Below are 23,385 nucleotides of genomic sequence, written 5' to 3'. Positions count from 1 at the left end.
TCCAGGCTAGCACTCTACCATTGGAGTTACTTCTGGCTTTTTCTGTGTATGTGGTACAGAAGAATCGAACCCAAGGCTTTGTGTATACTAGGCAAGCACTCTACCACTAGGCCAAACTCCTGGTTCCCCATCTTTGTTTTTAAAGAAAATACAATTTTATTGTTTATATTAAGGTGTTGTACAGAGGGATTACCATTTCATAAGTCAGGTAAAAAGTACAATTTCACCCTTTCCTTTGCTTACTCCATTTATAAACTTCTCAATTCTTCTTCCTCTATCTTCTCCTCCTCCTTCTCCTTCTTTCTTTTTGTGCCAGTCCTGAAGCCTGAACTCAGGACTTCAGTGCTGTACCTGAGCTTTGTTCCTCAAGGCTAGTACTCAACCACTTGAGACACAGCTCCAATTTTGGCTTTTATTTGTTGGGGGGGGCAATTAATTGGAGATCAGAGTTTCATGGGCTTTCCTGGCCAGACTGGCTTTGAACTATGATCCTCAGATCTCAACCTCCTGTGTAGCTAGGATTCAGGCATGAGCCACCAGTGCCAGGTTGAAATTTTTTTTGGGCAGTACTGGAGTACTGAACTCAAGGCCTCATGCTTGAATCATGCTCCCAGTGCTCTGTGTGTGTGTGTGTGTGTATGTGTGCGCGCGCACACACACACACTCTCTAGATTTTTAGTCATGGCATCTGTTTTTGCCTAGAACCAGCTTTAGACTACAATCCTCCTACCAATGTCTCATGTGTAGACAAAATGATTATAGCTGTGACCCACTATGTCCAGAGGTCTTGATAACTTTTTTTTCCTTGCTGATGCTAGGGCTTGAACTCTGAACCTGGGCTCTGTCCCTGAGTGTCTTTGTGCTGAAGGCTAGCAGTCTACCACTTGAGCCACAGCGCTACTTTGGCTTTTTTTTTTTTTTTTTTTTTTTTTTTTAGTAGTTTATTGGAAAGAAGAGTCTCTTAGGGACTTTTCTGCCTGGGCTGGCTTTGAACTGTGATCTTCAGATCTCAGCCTTCTGAGTAGCTAGGATTACAGGCGTGAGCCACTGGCACCCAGCTTCTTGCAAACCTTTGGACTGAGATCCTCTGAATCTGCTGTAACTGGGATCATAGGCATGACCTTTATGCTTGGTGCAGTGGCACCTTCATCACAGAGCCTTCCCTTTCCTGCAAACACATGGGTTGACTACTCCAGACTCTGCCACTTTTTTTTTTTTTGGCCAGTCCTGGGCCTTGGACTCAGGGCCTGAGCACCTTCCCTGGCTTCTTCCCGCTCAAGGCTAGCACTCTGCCACGTGCGCCACAGCGCCCCTTCTGGCCGTTTTCCATATATGTGGTGCTGGGGAATCGAACCAAGAGCTTCACGTGTAAGAGGCAGTGCTCTTGCCACTAGGCTATATTTCCAGCCCCACTGCCACTTTTTGCTGGCATCTTGCATGAGCCCCTGTGTTTTGTGGTATGAGCCAGTTATTAACATGCTTGGCTGTATTCTTATGATAGATGATTATACATGCTCTTGAGTCTGAAAGTATACATACCCTTTTCACCTTTGTGGCATTTACAGACATAAAATAAAACATGGTCAATCAGTGGCTCACAAGTAATTACTGAATGGATGTGCACTGTGGTGTGAGTAAAAGGCGCTTTGGAGAAGGCGAGGGAATCCACTCTACCACTTCCTCCTCCTTAGTCCTCAGCCCCATTGCAATCCGAGCACTCAACTCTGTCAGCTCCTGCTTTGCAATGACTATAGCAGCAATGCAATGATTTATCTCTGATTTTTCTCCTTGCTCCATCATCAGATGCTTGATTTGCCTTTTGACTTTTTTTTTTCTTTTGCCAGTCCTGGGCCTTGGACTCAGGGCCTGAGCACTGTCCCTGGCTTCTTTTTGCTCAAGGCTAGCACTGTACCACTTGAGCCACAGCGCCACTTCTGGCCGTTTTCTGTATATGTGGTGCTGGGGAATTGAACCCAGGCCTTCATATATGGGAGGCAAGCACTCTTGCCACTAGGTCATATTCCCAGCCTACCTTTTGTCTTCTGACTTAGCCTTTCCTTCCCTTTCTCCTTCTCTACTACCTCCTCCATTGTTCTAGAGAATGCCTTACTTTCACCAGGCCTAACTACCTAAATACTTCCTGGTTTTCTGATCTCCTGTTTCTAGTTTATCTTATATATATACATAACAAGGGTAATAATACTTATTTTAAATGATACTGAGGATTGAAGTCAGGGCCTTGAGCTTGCTAAGCAGGTATTCTAACATTTAAGCTCTGTATCCAGCCACCCAGCCCTTTTTCCATTGGTTATTTTCAAGGTAGGGCTGTTACGGGATTCAAGGGAGGGGAGTCCCCGTCCCTCTAAGAGTCCACCACTCAGAGACAGTCTCAAGCAAACAGATGGACTTAATGGGGAAGCAAAAAACGAATTGACCGGCTAGGGACGTAGCACAGACTTGGGAGCTGAAAATGTAACAGTGAAAAGCGGGCTGACCGGCCAAGGACACAATGCAGACTTGGGAGCTGACACCGTGACCCCGGGCAGTCCTCAAGTTGGGGTTTATAAAGATAAAAGTGTGGCACAGATGTAGGAGGTTGACGCTGGGGGTAAAGCAAGCAACAAAAAAGCAACCTATTTACAGAAGCAGAATTTTGGGGTCAGGTTGACCTAATAATCAAGATGGAGTCAACTCTATTTCCCCAACATTTCCTACCATGTTTCCCTAATCAAGATGGCGTCAGCTGTACTCCCTACAACAGGGCCTTGTTCTATGCCAGGCCAGTCTGGATTGTGATCTTCCCACTTGTGCTTCCCCAGGTTACTGAGAATGACAGGCATGGGACACTTCACCTGGCCATTGTGCTTGCCCCGTAGCTGAGATAGACACATACCATCTCACCCAGCCGTTGATTGAGATGATGTCTCACAAACTTTTTTCTTTTGCTTGTGCTGGACTCAAGCTATTAATCCCCCAGTCTCTATTTTCGGAGTAGCTAAGATTGTCAGCTTGAGCCACCATACCCAGTTAATAATGCTTATTTCAGAGAATTAAGTGGTGTGCACATTGGGCTCGCTATGCACATTTGCTTAGAGTTCTTCTAGAGAATTATCTTATTCTCATGGCCTCTAGTTCGAGTAGTGGACACAGGACAGACCACTTGGTTGGAGTAGCCTGCTTTTAAGACAACAGGTACCACGTCAGATTGGCTAAGAGATTGCAGGAGACAATGCATTACTAATCCTATCATTTGAGTTCCTCAACTTGACCCCACCTGAAGCTACATGTTCCCTTGCCTAAAGCTAGATTCCCTTTATTAGTTAACTCCTTTGAGTTGGTTTTCTGTTAAGGGAAGGAAGATTTTTGGTAGAGTCAGTAAAGTACGAGTGCCTAAGGCATAACTGTTGAACATTATTTTTGTTATCCCTGTTCCCTAACCAATCTCCTACCCAATTCAACTAACAGCTGCCCATGTGGACCAGCTAGTATGACTTCCTTATGACTCCTTGCATATTGTCCTTCTGCCAGGGCTGCCTTGTCAGCAACCTAATGGTATTATTTCATACTGTTCTGTACTGTCCACGGATTCACTTCCAGCACCATTTAGAACCTAGGAACGCTTCTCACCCTCTGAGAGGCCTTCTTTAACTAATGTGGCTCCCTGCCCACACTGCCTTATCTTGTTTTTCTCTTGCTTGTGTTTTCTAGCTATTTCTGGCTTGCTTCTTGATTGTACACTTCTCAAGGCTAGGAAAAAATAAAATGTCTCTTTATAGGTACCCCTTGTCCCTTTCTTGGTGGAGATTCTGTATTAGAAACATTGTTGTGCTCATTAAGTACTTGTTTTAGAAATGAATGGATTTCAATTTAGTGGGCATAGTATTCTACTTTAAGACCTTTTGTTCCGGGTATAGAGGTACATACATGCAATCCTAGCACCAGTGGGGCTGAGGTAAGGGGATGGAAAGTTCAAGTCAATCTTGGCTACCTAGTGAATGCCGGGACAGCTAGGACCATACATACAATGAAACCCTGTTTCAAGCAAACAAAGCAGTCTTGTTAATCTATCTAAACATTTTCCTTTTTTTCTTCTTCTTCTTCTGAGGTCCTGGTATTGAACTGAGGGCCTGGGCGCTATCCCAGAGTCCCACAAACTTTCCTGCCTGGGTTGGCTTTGAACCATGATCCTAAGTAACTAGGGTGATAGGTGTGAGCCAGCAGCGCCCAGCTAAACGTTTTCCTTTTCCTAGGCAAATTTTATATTCTTAAATCATTTGTACTGCAGCATAAAAATGATCCCAATCTCCAACACTCTCCAATTGTGGTTTCAGAATTCTTTTAGCCAAGTGTCTAAGGACTACTCAATTAAAAACAACTATCAGGCAAGGACTGGTTTTTCTTATCGTACATATTTTATTAGTGCAGTGGGCATGGTATCTGACCCTTCAGAGGGCTACTGCCCCAGTAAGCTCATGATAAGAGGGAAGCATTAGCCAAGATATCCTGAGATGCTGAAAAGGAAAAACAAAAAGCATGGGGAATGGAAACTTTTTCTATTTACTTCTTTTAGTTCTAAATGGCAAAACCTTCTCTGACTCCAAATAAACTAGTTTTCTATTTAAGAGACAAGATTTTAAAAGAAACCACAGGTATTTGGAATTGAAGGTTCATACCCTTGTTTGTTGAAGTTAATTGCTGTGTGGTTTAAATGGAAGGGCCAGGGACTGATGAGTTTAAACTCTTTAAAAAAGCAAAAGATGAAAGCGAATTAAATTTAGTGCCTCTGGGATTTCTTGATACATGATCCAAATTTGTTTTTAATCACATAATTGTCCCATGTTACATTTAAGATTACATCAGAGTGAACTGGTTTATGTGTACAGTTATACTAACAGAAACAAATTCCAAATGTCAAAAATAAAAACAAGGATAACTGTAATCTTGCCATTAAAAAAGTGGGAGTTGAAAAGTGGAAGAGATCTTAACGTAAAAGTACAGAAGAGAAAAATCTGGAAATCATGTGTGTTACTGATAATACAATATCAGTACCATTAAACAACTATTTTTAAACCACAACATTTTCTCAAGGTATTTATTAATTAAATGAAAAAGACACCTTCTAATCACACAAATTGGAACTGTGGTAAATACATTCTGAGAACATCCTTTAAGTTGCTAGTCATATGTACAAAGTTGTATTTTGTATTTTAAAAGAACAAGGAATGAAACTCAGTATTCTTGTTTCTTTTCAACTTCAGAAATCCCGCCGCCGCACACCGCCCCCCCCCCCCCCCAGCTAAAAGTAATTGCAGCTTTCTCCTGCCTCTGGAGCTTTCCTTTCTGTAATTAATCACCTTTTCTTCGACATCTGCGCTCTAAATGCTTATTCCCTCCAGTTTAAAACACTTGATAGTAATTCCTATCATCTCATTTTCATAGCTTTCAAATACTGTCCTGCCCTTGCTCAGGTCCACAAAACCTTTCAAAAATCGCTTAATGCAAGTACTTTTATGCCACTCTTTCCCATAAGAAGTTACCGACCCATCCTCTCAGAAAACACCTTTGTAATGCAAACGAGCTTCCTTGCTCTAACCAAATTTTAAAATTTATTTATAAACTCTTTAGGCCACAGAACACCTACATGTCAGCAGAGGTAGCAAGACATTCAAGTTAAGCTTTGGGAAGACTTGGGTCTGAAGACTTCACCTCGAATCTATCTTCTGGGGTCATCAGAACCCCAGCAAGTGGCGAGGCTCCCCAGCGACAGCACCGGCGGGGCACAGGGAACACTTTCCAAGGATGCCATTCACCTGCCCATCGGATGACAGCTTGCCCACGTGTCCTTCACGAACAGCCTTAAACACTGGTGCCTAGGACTTGGGTCACGTGAGGTGAGCTTTCCAATTTATGGGCGAGGGGGGGACAGGGGAGGCGGAGCCCTTTTTATTTGTCAACACGAAAGCCGGCTCGCTCCCACCTGAAAGGTCCGAAGTTGCCCTTCGTCCAGCCTCTATTTTCAGAGAGCTCGCCCGGGGCCCTCGGCTCACGGCCGCGCGGCCAAACCCGATGGACGGAGCGAGCGCGGTTCCCACGCCCGCGGTGGCGAGCGAATTACCGGGCTCCTGAAGTCGTCCACGGCCAGGCTTTTCTGGGCACTCGCCAAGCGGAGGGGCGGGCGTGGCACGCGCGGGAAAGCCAGGTGTGTGCGCGGGAACGCCGTGCCCAGTGCGGGGCGGGGGGGGGAGGGGAGGGCTCACCTGCGCGGCTCACCTGTGCGCGCGTGGGGGGCTCACCTGTGCGCGCGGGCGGGGGGGAGGGCTCACCTGTGCGCGCGGGCGGGGGGGAGGGCTCACCTGTGCGCGCGGGCGGGGGGGAGGGCTCACGTGTGCGCGCGGGCGGGGGGGAGGGCTCACCTGTGCGCGCGGGCGGGGGGGGGAGGGCTCACCTGTGCGCGCGGGCGGGGGGGGGGGTGTGGTTCACCTGCGCGGCTCACCTGTGCGCCCCGGCGCGGGCCCCGGGAAGGGGCGGACCCCGCCGGGACCTTTGTCCTCAGGGCCGGGCGGGGCCCGACCAGACCAGACTTCCTGGGGCGTCGTGCCGGGCATCGGCGCCCTAAGAAACTACCTGCCGGGTCTGGCCCCCCCCACCCCGGCTTCACCTGGGCAGGAGCCCCCGCCCAGGGGGCGGGTCCCCCGAAGCCCGGGCTCCCCTCCCCAGCACCGGGCACCCCAGTTCTCATCCCCCGCCCCCACTCGGCGCCTCCGTCGGGCTCGCGCCAGGGCGAACCGGGGCCGAGCCCGGGTTTCTGCGCGGTGGCCCCGCCGCGCCCGCACCGCCACCGTGAGGCCGAGCCGGGGACGGTGCCCCGCGGTGGCGGCGCCGCGGCTCCGCGCTCGGCTCCGCGCAGCCCCGGCCGCCGCCGCCGCCGCCGCGCCGGGCACGGGCGGGGGGAGTTCTCCCCCGTCCCCCCCTCTTTTCGCGCTCTCGCTCCAGTTCGGCGGGAGAGCCCGCGGAGCCGGGGCGGGAGCGAGGGAAGGGGTGGAGGTGGCGGGGGTGGGGGAGGCCGGAGGGGCGGGTCCTGCCTGGGGGCTGAGCCCTCCCTCCCCTCGGCCCGGCTCCGTGGCGGCGGTGGCGGCGGCGGCGGCTCCTTTCCCCTCCTCCCCCGGGAGCGGCGGCGGCGGCCGGCGGAGGTCGGCGCGGGAGAAGGCCGCGCTCAGCTCCCCAAGGCGGCGCGGACCTGCGCGGCGGCCGGCCTGCCCGCGCCCAGGGGCCCCGAACGGTGGGGCCCGGCCGGCGGCTGAGGTAATGGGGGCGGCACGGAGCGGGAGCGGGGGCGGGGGAGGGGGCTGCGGGGCCTAGGGATTGCGCTGGGGGGGGGGGAGGGAGAGCCGGGAGGTAGGGGGGATTTTCCCAAGAGGGGTGGGGGCGGCGCGGAGCGGAAGCATTCCCCTGGAGCGAGGGCGGAGGCGGGGGTGGGGAGGGGAGAAGGCGGGCGTGGGGGGAGCTGAAAAGCCAGGACCCCCTCCTGCACCCGCCATCTTGCCTCCCCCCCTCCCCGGCTCTGGAAGCTGAGCCGCCAAACCCCACCCCCCGCCATGCTCTGCAATTGGTCAGGCCGAGGAAAGGTCCCGCCCCCTACGCCTCCCTAGGATTCCCAGTTCCTCTTGACGGGCGGGCCCAGCGACCAATAAGCTGTGGCCTCTGCGCCGCTCGCTCGCTCGCTCGCTCGCAGGCGCTGGCTTTTCCCGTGTTGGGGGTCTGACTCCTCGCCAGTCCGTCTCTGGTGCGCTCGCCCTGCTTGGCGAGGGGCGAACCAGCTATCTCCCTCCTTTCTCCTCCGAGGGGAGTCAAGATTCTTCCAGAAGAGGTGCTCCTTCTAAAGGGGCAGGCGCCTTTGAGTGGGGGCTTGCCCTGTCGCCTGGGTATCTTGTGTGGTGTGCAAGGGGTTCCTCTAGTTGCAGGAACTTCGCAGCCTTCGGGGGTGCGAGCGGGGGGCTGAGAGGGGGGGGCTGGGCTCAGGCCGCCGAGAAGGTGTCTGGGGGTGAGGGCTGGGCATATCTTGGAAGTCTGTTCGGGGGAGGAACGGTGTCGGACCGGGAAACTCCCGCCAAAAATGTCAGCTCCTTGTGGGCGAAAGTCACTGGAGTTTGCCCCGCCGCAGCCCTCCCCTCGAGGGCGGGCCCGCCGGGTGAGGACGGCGCGGGCTCCGGGGGCCCGGGGAGGGGGAGTGTGGAAGGCTGCAGGCTGGTCGGGAGGCTCGGAGCTGTTGGGGACCAGGTGTGTGTGTGGGGGGGGGAGGGGGTTAAACTTAAAAGCTGGGCTTGAAGTGGGCGTTTGACTTGCCTAGGGGCACCCTGCTTTTTGAGGGGGGACGGGTACAGCAGGCCTGTGATGGCAACAAGTGAGATGTGTGCCCACCTGGCTGGCACTGCTCCTCGGTCCAGTTTTGTCTGTTCGTTTGTTTTTCTGGTTTGGGGGCTTGAACTCAGGTTCTGGAAACTGTCTTGGGTGGTGTGGGGTGGGGTAGGGCGGGGTGGGGTGGGGCGGGGTAGGGCGGGGCAGGGCAGGGCAGGAAAGCCCACTGGGGCTTGAACTCGGCCGCGGCTCTGCCTCTGGGCTTTGTGGCTCAAAGCTGGTGCTCTACCACTTGAGTCAAGGCTCCACTTCTGGCTTTTTTTTTGCCAGTCCTGGGGCTGTATACTGTTCCTGGCTCTTTGTGCTCAAGGCTACCTACCACTCTACCACTTGAGCCGCAGCACCACTCCGGGCCTTTTGTTTGTGTGGTGCTGAGGAATCGAAACCAGGGCTTCATGCATGCTAGGCAAGCACTCTACTGCTGAGCCATATTCCCAGCACCCAGAGCCTCTCTTTATGTCAGACTATGGCATACTGGTGGTGGTGTTCTTAACTCCTATTTAAACAGATGAGAAGATCTGGTTCAATTTTTAGCTTTATCATTTACTAGCTTTCAGTTGAGTAACTTTCTGAGCTCCCGTTTCTTCCTCTGTGAAATGGCAATGATAATATGGATACTGTTACCCAAGGTAGTTATGAGAAATAGTAAAAGGCTCTGTAAACATACTAAATTCATATCACCATCTCCATTTTATACAGTTGGTTGGTCCTGTAGTCACAGTGATGTACTGTTTTTCTTACTGGAATCTTTCTCTCTGTTAATACTTTGCCACCTCTCTGCTCAGAGTGTAAGGGCATCATGACCCCAAAAGTCTTCCTGGTAGTGATGGTCTTGGTAACTGCCTTCCATAACTCCTTACGAGATTCCCATAGTTCTCTTCATCCAGAGAATGTGAAAAATTCTAGGACTTTATCTTTGCTGTATGGATTAGACAAAAGTATTTTGGGAGAAAGGAACTTTTAAGGGGGCAATACATTGAGATTTTTATCTTAGGTACTGTCTCCAATCACCTTGGAGTTACTAAACAGTTATCCTGGATGCTACCTTTTGCAGGGACTACCCTGCCTGCTATCATTTGAAGCCCTGAGGCTACATGTATAGGCATTTCAGGTGCCTTCACTCTGGGCAAGTCCAAGAGTAAGATGGATTGGAAGAGGGCTGTAGCTAGATCTGTGAATTTTTTATATTCTGTGACATAGCCAAGTGTACATGTAGAGAGGTTGACAATGGGTGCTATTCAAATTTCTTCCCTCCATTTTTCTTTCTTTCCCCCTTACTAATATCTACTACCCCCCCCTTACCTGGTCTTGCTATGTGGCCGGGCTGTGCTGAAGTGATCCTCCTGCCTCAGTCTCCCAAGTAGCTGGGAATGTAGGTATGCACCTTTGTGCTCAGCTTATTGTTTCTGGACCTCTTATTGTCAGCTTATTGTTTCTTAACCTCTCTCTCCTTTTCCATTATTAGCTGCCCTACAGTCCTATGTATATCATTAGAACACCAGAACATCCTCCTTGAGGATGAGGGTCTTGAATGTTTGGTTTCTCCTTTCATTTACCTACTACTTACTGAGTGATTACTTGGGACCTAGGCATCCTAGACATTGGCGATAAAACAGTGAACAACAGTCACCTCCCCTCCATGGCGCTTACTGTCGAGTGGGAGGACGTAAACAAACAATAAATATGTAAATCATGTCGCATGGTAGAAATGATGAGTGTTGCAGAGAAAAATGAAGCTGGCTGAAGAGTCGATTGCTAGTAGAGGAGAGGGATTTGCAATTCTGGATAGAGTATCAGAAAAGATCTGAGAAGTGATGTTGTGGAGACTTGAAAAGGATGAAGCTTTGTAGATGCTTAAGAGGCATGTTGTTCACGGTGGGAACAACCAGTACTTTCAGCGCCACGTAGAAGGGTGAATGAGTGCATGCATACATGGTCATTCAACTCAGTTTCCTGGCTTTCTTTCCTTATAGGCCTGTCTCCTTGGTCACTAGGTGCCATGAGGAAGCCTCGCCGGAAATCTCGGCAAAATGCCGAGGGCCGACGTTCCCCATCCCCCTACAGTCTCAAATGCTCACCCACCCGGGAGACCCTGACATATGCTCAGGCCCAGCGTATTGTTGAGGTGGACATTGATGGACGTCTACACCGTATCAGCATCTATGACCCACTCAAGATCATCACTGAAGATGAGCTGACTGCTCAGGATATCACGGAATGCAATAGTAACAAGGAAAACAGTGAGCAGCCTCAGTTCCCCAGCAAGTCTAAGAAGCCCTCATCCAAGGGCAAAAAGAAGGAGTCCTGCTCCAAACATACATCCGGCACTTCCCTCAACCTCCCACAGCCCAGCTTCCGCCTGGTGGATCCAGGCATCCAGACAGAAGCACCCCCGTTGCCCGCTGCCTATTATCGCTACATTGAGAAGTCACCCGAAGACCTGGATGCGGAGGTGGAGTATGACATGGACGAGGAGGACCTCGCCTGGTTGGACATGGTGAATGAGAAGCGGCGAGCAGATGGGCACAGTGTGGTGTCAGCAGATACCTTTGAGCTTCTGATGGACCGGCTGGAGAAAGAGTCATACTTGGAGAGTCGCAGTAGTGGGGCACAGCAGTCACTCATTGATGAAGATGCTTTCTGCTGTGTGTGCCTCGATGATGAATGCCACAACAGCAATGTCATTCTCTTCTGTGATATCTGCAACCTGGCCGTACACCAGGAGTGCTACGGTGTGCCCTACATCCCTGAGGGCCAGTGGCTCTGCCGCTGCTGCCTGCAGTCTCCCTCTCGGCCTGTAGATTGTGTTCTTTGCCCCAATAAGGGTGGCGCCTTCAAACAGACCAGTGATGGGCACTGGGCCCATGTAGTGTGTGCCATCTGGATCCCTGAAGTCTGCTTCTCGAACACTGTGTTCCTGGAGCCTATTGAGGGCATCAACAACATCCCACCTGCCCGCTGGAAACTAACCTGCTATATCTGCAAGCAGAAAGGGCTGGGTGCCGCCATCCAGTGCCATAAAGTGAACTGCTACACGGCCTTCCATGTGACATGTGCACAGAGGGCTGGTCTCTTCATGAAGATTGAGCCGATGAGAGAAACCAGCCTCAATGGTACCATCTTCACTGTGCGCAAGACTGCCTATTGTGCGGTCCATTCACCACGAGCTGCTGCCGCCACCAGGAAGAAGGCCGATTCCCCCCGAAGCCTCAGTGAGGCTGGGGATGAGGACAGGCTGAAAGAGGGTGGTGGGGAGGAGGAAGAAGGAGAAGAAGTAGAGGAGGCGGAACAGGAAGGCCAAGGTGGGGTGGGAACCCCCCTCAAGGGAGCACCCAAGAAGAACAAGACAAGTTCAAAGCAAAAGATCAAGAAGGAGCCAGAAGAAGGGGGCCGGGACACACCTTCCAATGCTCCCATGGTCACCGTCCCACAGATACCTTCTTGCAGGTGAGCCTGCCCAGAGGGCTCCTTAGGGGACTTGTGGTTTCCTTTTGTTTGAGGCTTGGGCCCTGAGCCAGGCCAAATATGTGTGGGTTCTTATATTCCTCCAAATATAAACTTTGGAGCCTACATATACCTAGCCAGTTGTGTGGTTGTGATTCTTCTTACCAAGTAATGTGTTTCCTTTGGTTCAGGATGAAACAAAGTGGTTAAGTTGCTTAGACACTCGGGTGACAGGTTATTTATGCTAGTATTTTTCTTTTTTACATTCAGAATCAGATCAGATTTCTTTGAAGGAAAGAGAGGGCTCAACAATAGTATCTTTTAGTGGCACCAGGCATGTCATTACCATGATAGCTTTCTTTTTTTGGCCAGTCCTGGGGTTTGCACTCAGGGCCTGAGCACTGTCCCTGGCTTCTTCTTGCTCAAGGCTAGCACTCTGCCACTTGAGCCACAGCACCACTTCTGGCCATTTTCTGTATATGTGGTGCTGGGGAATCGAACCTAGGGCCTCAAGCACTCTTGCCACTAGGCCATATCCCCAGCCCCCATGATAGCTTTCATTTCATATTTTATGACGTACAGGGTGCAAACTGGCAGCTAGTGGAAAAGGCAGTATTTCAAAAGGGAGAACAAGTGGTATCTTGGACAAAACACTTCTTCATTGCTAGAACTGTTGTGTGTATTTCTAGATGTTTAGCATCCCTGGTCTCTGTTAATGCCAGTTGAAGCTCCCCCCATTGCCTGCTCTTTGTGACAGCTTTCAGTGGTCCCATACAGGTTTCCGAAAACCCTCAATGGGATAGAACTGTTCCTAATGGAGGACCACTCTGTCAAGGAGTTGAGACATCTGCCCAACAAACTGTCTTAAGTATTATGGAGACTTCATATGAGTAGGGTAGTGGTATGAGAACATTAATAAAACGTTTAGATTTAGGATAGAGATCAGCTGTATTAACTAAGTTACCTGGGCCCCTTTTGAGTTTGTGGAGAAGTTACTGTGTTTGCATTAAGATATTGGTCAAATAACAAACTGGTGGAGGGATAGGATTATAGAAAGGGAAGAGTTTCAGCAGAGGCCCACCTCAGGGGTGATCATATATAAAAAGTATACAGTATTAAAGCAGGAGGGAATCTTGGAGATTATTCATCTAATTCCGTCCTTGCACCTTCTCCCACATCCCCAGATAAAGAAACTGCAGCCCTGGAGGTAAAGTTTTTGTTCACTCCTTTGTTTATTCAATGAGATAATTTATTGAGCACTTACTATATGCCACATTCTGTCCTAAGGGATGGGACTAGGTGGAAAGCAATAGATTCTTAGCTATAAAGTAAGGGCTCCTGACACCTCTAGGTTGTATTGCTAGCTCTCAATGGGAAGATTAGGGATAGAGGAGTACTAGAAGGTAGTAGAAGAATGGGTTGTGCCAAACAGACTTGCCAGACTTTCCTAGACTTTCCAGGCCAGGCTGGGAAAAAGACTAGAGGAAGCCTTTGTTGTAAGCTGTGGCCCAAGTTAGATTTCAGTGTCTGATTGTCTTCTGTTCCCAGAGCTGTTCTGAGCTACTACTTTCCTGAAGTAAGTGGGTTGTGCTTAGTCTTCATCTGCAGGGTGGCCATGTCCTGAGCGAGGCCAGAGTCTGGTTGTATCCCTTTTAGAGTTCCCTCCTAGGAACCAGCTGTACTCACTAAAATAGCAAGATTGGCCTTTTATCACTTAGTATTTGTGTGGCCGTTGGCAACTTGCTTAACTTCTCTAAGCCTTGGTTTATTTGTAAAGAATCTACCACATAGAATTGTGAGGAATAAATGGTATAATGTAAGTAAAACACTTAGTACAGTGCCTGGCAAATAGTAAGCGCTCAATAAATGGTGGTTTTTGCTGCTGCGCCTGTTACTTTTTTCCCTCCCTGCACAAATGCTGTTGGGACCCCCCCATGGCCAAGAGGTTGTAGGGAGAGGGGGCTGTCTTCAGGTGGGCAGGTGTGCTTGGCATGGGCATTGGTGGGGATCTGTCCTTTGGGGAAAGGCCTAGGTCTTGATTTGTAAGCTTTGCTTTGGGGCAGGAATGTCTGACTGTAGAGGAGCAAGGCCTAGGTAAGCGATGTTCAGCCCAACGTGCCTGGCCTTCTTTGGTTGCATCCTGATGAGCTATCCTTAGCTTCCTTTCAGCAGAGTGGAATGAAGAGATGGAACAGAGGAAACACCACAGGAGCACTGGGCCTTATTTACTCTGTAGATAACCAATTTGGGGATGTACCATGGTATAGCAGATGGATTCAGATACACTAGGTCCTCATTCTTACTAGCTGCTTTGACTTCTGTTTCTAAGTTGTCTTCCATCTTTTATAACCTGGGAATAATGTTACTCCTCTATGTAGTATGGGTGTTAAAATAGATTGTAGGTACCTTTAATACCTCCATATACCGCCCCCCCCATCTCACCCCCCCCATATCTCACCCCCGTGCTACTGGTTTAAATCTTGGTCTTCAGATTTTACTGGTTAAATTTTTAAAGCCTCTAACCCTCTTACACATTTAGATTCAATTTTTCTTTTTTCTTTGGTTGTTTCAGAATTAAACAGCATTTTCTTTTTAGTATACTGAGGTTTTTAAAAAACAATTTAAATTTAAAATAATCATTTATATATCATATTGGCATTCATGCAGTTTTAAACTCAGGACCTCAGATGTAACACCTGAGCCAGGCCTGCAGCCCTAGGATACTATGGGTTTTTTTTTTTTTTCTTCTTCTTGTTTTTAATGACAAACCAAGTGTTTAGTCAGGCATGTTAGTGCAATCAGGTTATCCTGGACAACATAGTGAAGATCCTGTATTGAAACAAACCAGTGAACAGCTAAACAATGATTATTGAATTGCATTTGGGGGCTGGGATGTAGCTCAGTGGCAAAGCGCTTGCCTAGCAAGTGCAACATCCTGGGTTCGATCCCCAGTACCAAAAAAGAAAAGACAAAAAAAAAATTGCATTTGGGCTCAGAAAGCAGTAACCTTATGCACTTCTACTGGTTTTCCTTTTAGTTTGGGTATGGCCTACCCTCTGGTCTGGTGGGATCCTTAGTCACGGGAGGCAGGGAAGACTGGCCACATTGCCTTAGCCTCCCCAAGTTCCTGTTCCCTTTTGTCACCTCTATCAAGAGAGGGTAGGGGTGCTGGTGCATAGGCCTGCCTCCTCAGTACAAGAATTAGGGCTGGGGATGCGGCTCAAGTGCTAGAGCAACTGCCTGGCTAGCACAAGGCCTTGAAGGAGCCCAGGACGTCACAAGATAGAGTTCTAGGAGAGAGTTTTTGTTGGTGGGAGTGGGGCTTGTGTTTTGTTTTGTCTGAGGATCAGAGCTGTAAGGTAGAAAGTACAAAAACAAATGAAATACTTCTTGCTGATTCTGAGCTGCCTAACTTTGCTATTTTTTTCCAGGCCTTTTACTGAGGTGAAGCATTTGGCTGCTCTATTCTGTTTTCCTCTAAAAAGATCAGAAATAAACCAGGGTCTGGGTAGAATGCAAAAGCTATGATATGGGACGCCTACTGACCTTGCCTTTCACTTCGCTGTGCCCCTACTCAAGGTTGAACAAGATCTGTAGTGGTCTCTCCTTTCAGAGGAAAAACCAATTCATGCAGCGGCTTCACAACTACTGGCTGTTGAAGCGGCAGGCACGGAATGGTGTTCCCCTCATCAGGCGCCTGCACTCCCACTTACAGTCCCAAAGAAACGCCGAGCAGGTAAGTGCCGCAGTGACTGGAGGCTTGGGGGAGGTGGAGAATGAAAAAGAACAAACACTGTAGGGGCAATGCTGGCTCCCCTCCCCAAGCCCTCAGCATAGCCTTGGCCTATATAAGCAATCACCTCTGTGGACAGTGTATCCCAGGAAAAATCTCCAATACTACAGAGACCTGACAACTGCCTCTCCTGAATGGGAGCAAGTTCTGACCTAGGGAGGGGAGAGCAGAGGAGCCAGCCCAGCTTTCCATGTATACTTGAGGAAAACCTTCCAAAAGTGGAGGAAGAGGAAGTAGGCTGAATGTAGCCAATTCACATTGTGTGAGTTGGGAAAAGGTGCCAGAAAATGCTATCTGCCAGAAAATCTAATTAGAGTAAATGTACACATTTACAATCTTACGAGTGCACTGCCTGTCTAGTTGTAGTGGCTGTTTGCCATTGTCACCTGGAGTTGCTGCACATTTAACGTTTTCTTTCTATAAACGATTTCCTACCTCTTCTACTTTTCTGCCCCCTGTGCTGATCCCACTTTTTGCCCCTTAATGTCTAGAGCCCTTGAAGCTCTCTTATCTTCTTATTTGGAGAGTATGTTCACTGTCATAATTGACAATAACTGTGTCAGTAGTTCCAGATTTTTGTCTTTTTTTTGTCCTTCTGTTGGATAGTACTCAAATTTGAACTCAGGGCCTCATACTTACTTGGCTTTCTTGCTTGGCTGGCCCGCTACCACTCAGGTCACTCCCCCAGCCCTGCTTTTTTTGCTGGTTATTTTGGGAAGGTTTTTTTTTTTTTTTTTTTTTTTTGCCAGTTCTGGTGCTTTTGGACTCAGGGCCTGAGCACTGCCCCTGGCTTCTTTTTGCTCAAGGCTAGCACTCTGCCATTTGAACCACAGCGCCACTTCTGGCCACTCTCTGTATATGTGGTGCTGGAGAATTGAACCCAGGGCTTCATGTTTGGGAGGCAAGCACTCTTGTCACTAGGCCACATTCCCAGCCCTTTGCTGGTTATTTTGAAGATGGCATCTTAAGGACTTTTTTTGCCCAGCTGGCTTCAAACTGTAATCCTCCAGATCTCAGTCTCCTTCTTTTTTTTTTTTTTTTTTTTTTTTTTGGCCAGTCCTGGGGCTTGGACTCAGGGCCTGAGCACTGTCCCTGGCTTCTTTTTGCTCAAGGCTAGCCCTCTGCCACTTGAGCCACAGCGCCACTTCTGGCCATTTTCTGTATATGTGGTGCTGGGGAATCGAACCCAGGGCCTCATGTATATGAGGCAGGCACTCTTGCCACTAGGCCATATCCCCAGCCCCTCAGTCTCCTTCTTAGGATTACAGGTATGAGTCACCAGCATCCTTCTTCTCATTCCTTTTTTCTATGTTCTTGTATGCTTTGGGATGCTTCCATGTGGATGTTGTTACCTGTATGTAGTTCGGATATTGGAAACTGAATTATCTTCCTTTCATTAAACTTATTTCCCCATTTTTGTCTTGGAACCCTTCTCCTTCTTTACCACGAGTTCCTCACCTTGGAGTTATTTTGGGCCATCAAAGGTCACAGTTAATATCGCGAGTTTTTGGAGGGATTTATCAGTACATGGCCCTTTGTTACCCTTCTGTATTCTTCCTACCCATGCTACCTTAACTTAACCTTAACCATAGTATTCTAGGTAGTTTCCAGACTCCTTTCTTAGCACCACAAGTGGTAGTGTCTAACTCATATGCCAATTTTCTATTCTGTCACTTCCTTTTTCAGAATATACTCTTTTTCTAGGAAGCCCATGTGAAGGCTTTTTTGCCTGACATTTGAGGCTTCTTGTCAGCTGGGGCCTGGATCTTAATGGCTTGTGTGGGTCCCCAGCTCCTCTGCTATTGCCTACACATTCTGCTCACTAAGCAAAGAAGCACTAATCCTGCCCCTTTGGTCCTGGTTGTTCTAGAAGAGGCCTTACTGCTTGCCTATCCATATTTACCATTGTGTGTGAAGCTTTGGCGAGCTTGCTTTCTCCAACCCAACCCTTCTCCCACCCTCTCTATATTCTCTGCATTTGATATTCAGTTTTTATGCTGATATGTGATTGTATTTTTCAAACCCTGGGTCTCTTCCTCCCACAACTATGAACTTTTCTAGGATAAGATTCAAATTTTTTCTTGTTGTAACAATTATTTTCAAGCCTCTTAGTGTGAGTTAATAGGAAGAACTTGACTTTGTTTTCTAGCCAAGTCAAAACTCTAGGGTGAGATTTTTTTCTACCCTTGAGGTATCTGAAATTCTTTCTATGGCCCTTGAGAACCATAACTCATCCTGGGAATCCCCAAGGAAGGAAGAAACAGTTTCAGATATTTCTCCAGCAGTGGTTCTTGTGCTTCAGTGAAGAAACAGTGTTAGAAGGTGGGGGGAGTAAGGGTGGAAGGGAGCTCTGGCTCTGGGTCAGGGAAGGAACAAGATGGCTGTCTGCCGAAGCTCTGGAGAGGCCTTGGGAAGGAAAGAGGCCCCAGCCCCTCTTCCACTTCTTGCAGCGAGAGCAGGATGAGAAGACTAGTGCAGTGAAGGAAGAGCTAAAATACTGGCAGAAGCTTCGACACGACCTGGAACGGGCACGGCTGCTGATTGAGCTGATTCGGAAAAGAGAAAAGCTCAAACGGGAGCAGGTAAGGAAGAGGCCCCAGCCCAGGGCTCTTGTTCAAGGTCCCTTCCTTTCTCCTACTCTTAGTGTGGTATTGAGAGACACAGGAGCTCCTGCCTGGTGCCAGTTTTCTGTCTCCCTCTCCTGTCCAGTTCTATGGGTTCTAAGGTCTGCATCCTTTGTATTAGGTGTAGTGCTACTGATGGCTTCTGTGTTTTGGGATTCTGTTTGCTGTGGCCTCAAGCATAAGCTTAACCTATATGCCTCAGTCCATACACACCTGGTTTCTGAGGGATTTTTTTGGAGGGAGGTTGACCTGACCTAAGTATTTTGAGAAGCTTCTTAAGCCATTCTAATAAACATTTTGGTTGGAGAACCTCTGGCCTGAGGTTCTTGCTTGGACCTTAAACATTTATACTCTTCAATTATTTAAAAATTTGGACCTCTGTTCTAAGAGATTCTGAGCCCTAGAACATGGGGAATGTTGAGACAGGTGATGTAGTATAGTGGTTTAGGAACTTGAGCTGTGGCACCAGACTGGGTTTAAATCTTGTTAACTGTGTAACATTAAACAAATTGCTTCAGCTCTCAATACTTGTATATCTTTATCTATAATACAGGGTTGATAATAGAGCCACATCATAAAGATGTAAAAACAGCTTATAACAGTGCCTGGCACATATTAAGGGCTATAGAATTGTTCGTTGCTATCATTATGTTGATATTCCTTGTCTTGCTGAAGTATCTTATTATAGTGCTCCACACATGGCAGAGAGCTAATAATACTATTAATTGAATGGATGACAAACCAAAATTATTCTCTTGGGTCCAGGAATAGCAGTGCTTCAGAGGCCTGGGTTAAGAATGTTACTTTCTCTCTTCCTCTAAATCTTACATTGCTGTTCAATGCTGGTCTTTCTCTAGTAGACCAAAAGCCTTGAGATTCCACTTCTGTTCCTGGGCTGCCCTTGACATAGAAAAGGGCAAATGAAGACCTCAAACCAGTAATGCCTATTAGAATGGCTTGAGCAGCTTTTCAAAATACTTTGGTCAGCCTCCCTCCACAAATTCTTTAGATACTCCAAGTGTAGACTGAGGCATTTCTATTAAGCTTATTGTTGAGCATATATGTTAAGCTTGGGGCCATGGAAGGCAGGGTCAGGATCATAACCACAGGTTCAAGCTGTCAGTACTTTCCTAGACTTGGTACCATAGCTGAGCTACCATAGCTGAGCTTGTCTTCCTGCCTCTGATTCAAGGACAAACCCTGGGGAAGCAGGTAGACTTACTTTGATGTGGATAAGAGATAGGGAGCTTTTCATAGTCTAATATGTGACTACTTAGGTGTTTCATATTGGGTGGGCACACGTGGAAAGTAACATTTGTACAGCAGACCACTTTAAATGTAGGGGAGCTGAACTGGCAGAGTGAGGGAAGGGGTGATATTGTCCAAAAAGACTCTAGGAAGTGGTGCTCTGGCTGAAGTGGTAGAGTGCTAGCCTTGAGCAAAAGAGCTCAGGGACAGTGCCCCGGCTCTGGGTTCAAGCACTATGATTCTCCCACCCCCACCCCCCCAAAAAAAGTACTCTTTACCTGACTTACGTAACTCTAACCCCTTTGTTTTGTTTTGTTTTGTTTTGTTTTTGCCAGTCCTGGGGCTTGAACTCAGAGGCCTGAGCACTGTCTCTGGCTTCTTTTTGCTCAAGGCTAGCACTCTGCCACTTGAGCTACAGCACCACTTCTGGACTTTTCTATATACATGGTGCTGAGGAATCGAACCCAGGGCTTCATGTATACGAGGCAAGCACTCTTGCCACTAGGCCATATTCCCAGCCCCTATTGTTTTCTTTTAAAATTTAATTTTATTGTCAAGGTGATATACAGAGGGATTAGTTATATACATAAGGTAGTGAGTACATTTCTTGTCAAACATGTTACCTCCTCCCTCATTTTTCTTCCACCTTGCCTCCTCCCCATCTAATCCCTTTGAATATCACCTATATATAATAACTATTTAAATTTTGTTTTAGAAATATAGGGGAGCTGTTGCTTGAGGGTGAGCCTGGAAGCCCTGGTCACCCTGGGTCACCTCAGATGCTTCAAGTGCTGATGGGATCTATTTCTCAGCACATTTGGTAGAAAATTCTGGTCCAAGGCACATTTGATGTCAATAGCATACAGTCCTTGCATTAAGTCAGACCTGGGTTCAGATGACCTCTCTGTTCTGTTAGAGCCAGATGAGTTAGACTAGTGACTTTTTCCAAACTCCAAGTGTCACATTTGTAAAATGGGGATAATCATTTTTCCTTCAGAATTATTCTGGTGAGGGCTGGGAATGTGGCTTAGTGGTAGAGTGCTTGCCTAGCATGCATGAAGCCCTGGGTTTGATTCCTCAGCACCACATACACAGAAAAGGCCAGAAGTGGTACTGTGGCTCAAGTGGTAGTGTGCTAGCCTTGAGCAAAAGAAGCTCAGGGACAGTACCCAGGTCCTGAGTTCAAGCCCCAGGACTAGGAAGAAAAAAAAAAAAGAATTATCGTGGCGATTAACTGAGATACTATGAGTAAAGAAGCAATACAGCTTAATGGTCAAGAACACTCACTGTAGAACCAGACTGTTTGGGACTCTCTCCTAACCTTGCCAAGCTATGTGACCATGGACCAGTTTATCTCTCTATGTCTCTGCTTCCTTTTTGTAAAGTACGTTATCTGTACCTATATCATATACTCATATTACATAAAATACTATAACATTACCTGGTATTCAGTGTGGATTATGAAAACATTATTATAGTTATAATAATTGTTACTTCTACAAGTTTTAGTAAGATGTGTGATACATAGGAATCATTCACAAAATATTTATTTTAGTCTACTTTTGGCTTCTATAATATCACAGGCTTGATAATTTATTTTTTTGTCTGTTGTGGGACTTGAACTCAGGGCCTGGGTGCTGTCCCAGAGCCTCTTTGTGCTCAAAGCTAGCTCCGTACCATAGTGCCACTGAAGGTTTTTTGTTTTTTCTTTTTGTTTTGTTTTTGCCAGTCCTGAGGCTTTACCTCAGCGCCTGAGCACTGTCCTTGGCTTCTTTTTGCTCAAGGCTAGCACTCAACCACTTGAGCCACAGCACCACTTCTGGCTTTTTCTATATATGTGGTATTGAGGAATCAAACCCAGGGCTTCATGTATGTGAGGCAAGCACTTTACCACTAGGCCATATTCCCAGCCCAACTTCTGGTTTTTGAGTTGTTAGTTGGAGATAAGAGTCTCATGGGGACTTTTCTGTCAGGGCTGGCTTTGAAATGCAATCCTTTTATCTTAGCCTCCTGGGTTGTTAGAATTACAGGTGTGAGCCACTAGCTTCTGGCTAGGCTTGATAATTTAAAAAGAAATTAGGCTATGGTTCACACTTCTGGAGGTTGGGAAGTTCAGGAGTTGGTGAGTCTGATGAGGGCTTTTCTGCTGCATTATTTTCTCTTGGTAGAAAAATAGGGTGAGATGTTTTGGTCAGCAACTTTATGTCCTTAAAACCAAACAATTACTAAATAAACATAAAAAGGTCTAGGATAGACCTATCAGAGGACCCCAGTAGCTCAACAGCTACATACATATGGTTAAATAAGATGACGGTAAGCAAAATGAATTCCAAGAGATGGAAACAGGAAGATTTTATTGTTGTTATTGTATTTAATGTACTAGGTGAATTTCCTTTGGCGTTCCCCCTGTGGTCACTGTATATGATTTTGGTACACTGGATATTGTATATATGCTTATCTGAACTAGGGAAGGGAAAGAAAAATGAGTGAGGGTATAACAAATATGACAAGAAATGTACTCACTAACTTATTATACAACTGTAACCCCTCTGTACATCACCTTGTCAATAAAATTTAGTAAATAAAAATAAAAGAGGGTGAGGGAGTATGTGAGGGAGAGCTTGCCTTCATTCATTCATTCATTCATTCATTTTTGGCTAGTCTTGGGGCTTGAATGCAGGGCCTGGGCTTTGTCCCTGAGTTTCTTTTGCTCAAGGCTAGCCCTCTACTATTTGAGCCACAGCACTACTACTGCCTTTTTCTGTTTATGTGGTACTGAGGAATCAAACCCAGGACTTCATGCATGCTAGACAAGTACTCTATCACTAAGCCACATTCCCAGCTGGAGAGCTCGCCTTTATAACAAAGCCATTCCAGAGGAAATAACTCACTCTGATGAAAACTCCCCTGGGAACTACCTTAAGCCATCATGAGAGTGGAATTCTCACGCCGAAGACACCTCTCAGCTGGGTGCTGGTGGCTCACACCTGTAATCCTAGCTACTCAGGAGGCTGAGATCTGAAGATGGCAGTTGAAACAAGTCAGCCTACACAGGAAAGCCTGTGAGTCTGTCTTATCTCAAATTCTCCACCAGAAAACTGGGAGTGGTGGTGTGGCTCAAAGTGGTAGAGTGCTAGTTTTGAGCAAAAGAGCTTATGGACAGTGCTGAGACCCTGAGTTCAAGCCCCAGTACTGATTAAAAAAGAGCAACAAAACATCCTATTAGATCCTAGCATCCCCACATTGGGCTTCTGGGAGACATGCAAACCATGACACCATTGGTGTTATTCCTAGGCTGATGTTTGGGTGATAGCATTTCATATCCTGGTCAGCTGTGAAAATTTGTTGTGTATGATTGGTGACAATCAGTTATAAAGAAGATCCAGCACCTCTGCAGAGCTGTTCTAATTGTTTCCTGTTGCTCCTGTAGATCAAGGTCCAGCAGGCTGCCATGGAGCTGGAGCTGATGCCATTCAACGTTCTGCTGAGGACGACACTGGACCTGTTGCAGGAGAAGGATCCTGCACACATCTTTGCAGAACCTGTCAACCTGAGTGAGGCAAGTTCCCCCCGCTTCCCAAGTTGCAAACCTTTCCTGAACTAGACACAGTTGGAGTAGACCAGGAGGGGGTTGGGTCTCACTGTGTTACAGAACTGAGGGTGGGGGTGGTGTCTAGTCAGGCCCGTACACTTGCCTGTGGTGAGTAGTTAACAGGAGGTCAGGGTTGGGCTAAGGCCTTGAGGCACTCAGTGAGCCTGGCATGGCTAAACCAGAAAGTGGGGAAGCCAAGAGTGCCGGTGAAGGGTGCACCTGTTTGGCTAGTAAATGGTTGTTGTAATTGTACAGGTTTTATATGTTTA

The 23,385-nt window shown here is 47.7% G+C and overlaps 1 protein-coding gene across 5 annotated transcripts in view; it reads left to right on the top strand.

Annotated features, from left to right (window-relative positions):
- Positions 1-7,214: 7,214 nt before the first annotated feature.
- The window catches only part of Brpf3 (bromodomain and PHD finger containing 3), a 38,150-nt gene continuing 21,979 nt past the window's right edge, over positions 7,215-23,385 (top strand). For 2 of the 5 annotated variants that reach the window (XM_048347868.1, XM_048347874.1), the window contains exons 1-4: positions 10,037-11,862; positions 15,439-15,595; positions 18,103-18,234; positions 22,955-23,083. In XM_048347868.1, coding sequence (XP_048203825.1) covers positions 10,340-11,862; positions 15,439-15,595; positions 18,103-18,234; positions 22,955-23,083 — 1,941 coding nt within the window. In that variant the 5' untranslated portion in view covers positions 10,037-10,339. Of the gene's footprint in view, positions 7,303-7,749; positions 7,868-10,004; positions 10,011-10,036; positions 11,863-15,438; positions 15,596-18,102; positions 18,235-22,954; positions 23,084-23,385 lie in introns of those variants that run through there. The other 3 variants (XM_048347871.1, XM_048347873.1, XM_048347872.1) reach the window with 3 other exon arrangements.

Source organism: Perognathus longimembris, chromosome 6 (genome assembly GCF_023159225.1).
Source record: "Perognathus longimembris pacificus isolate PPM17 chromosome 6, ASM2315922v1, whole genome shotgun sequence".
NCBI lineage: Eukaryota > Metazoa > Chordata > Mammalia > Rodentia > Heteromyidae > Perognathus > Perognathus longimembris.
Note: the sequence above shows the minus strand (reverse complement) of the source record. Positions and strands in the feature narration are given on the sequence as shown.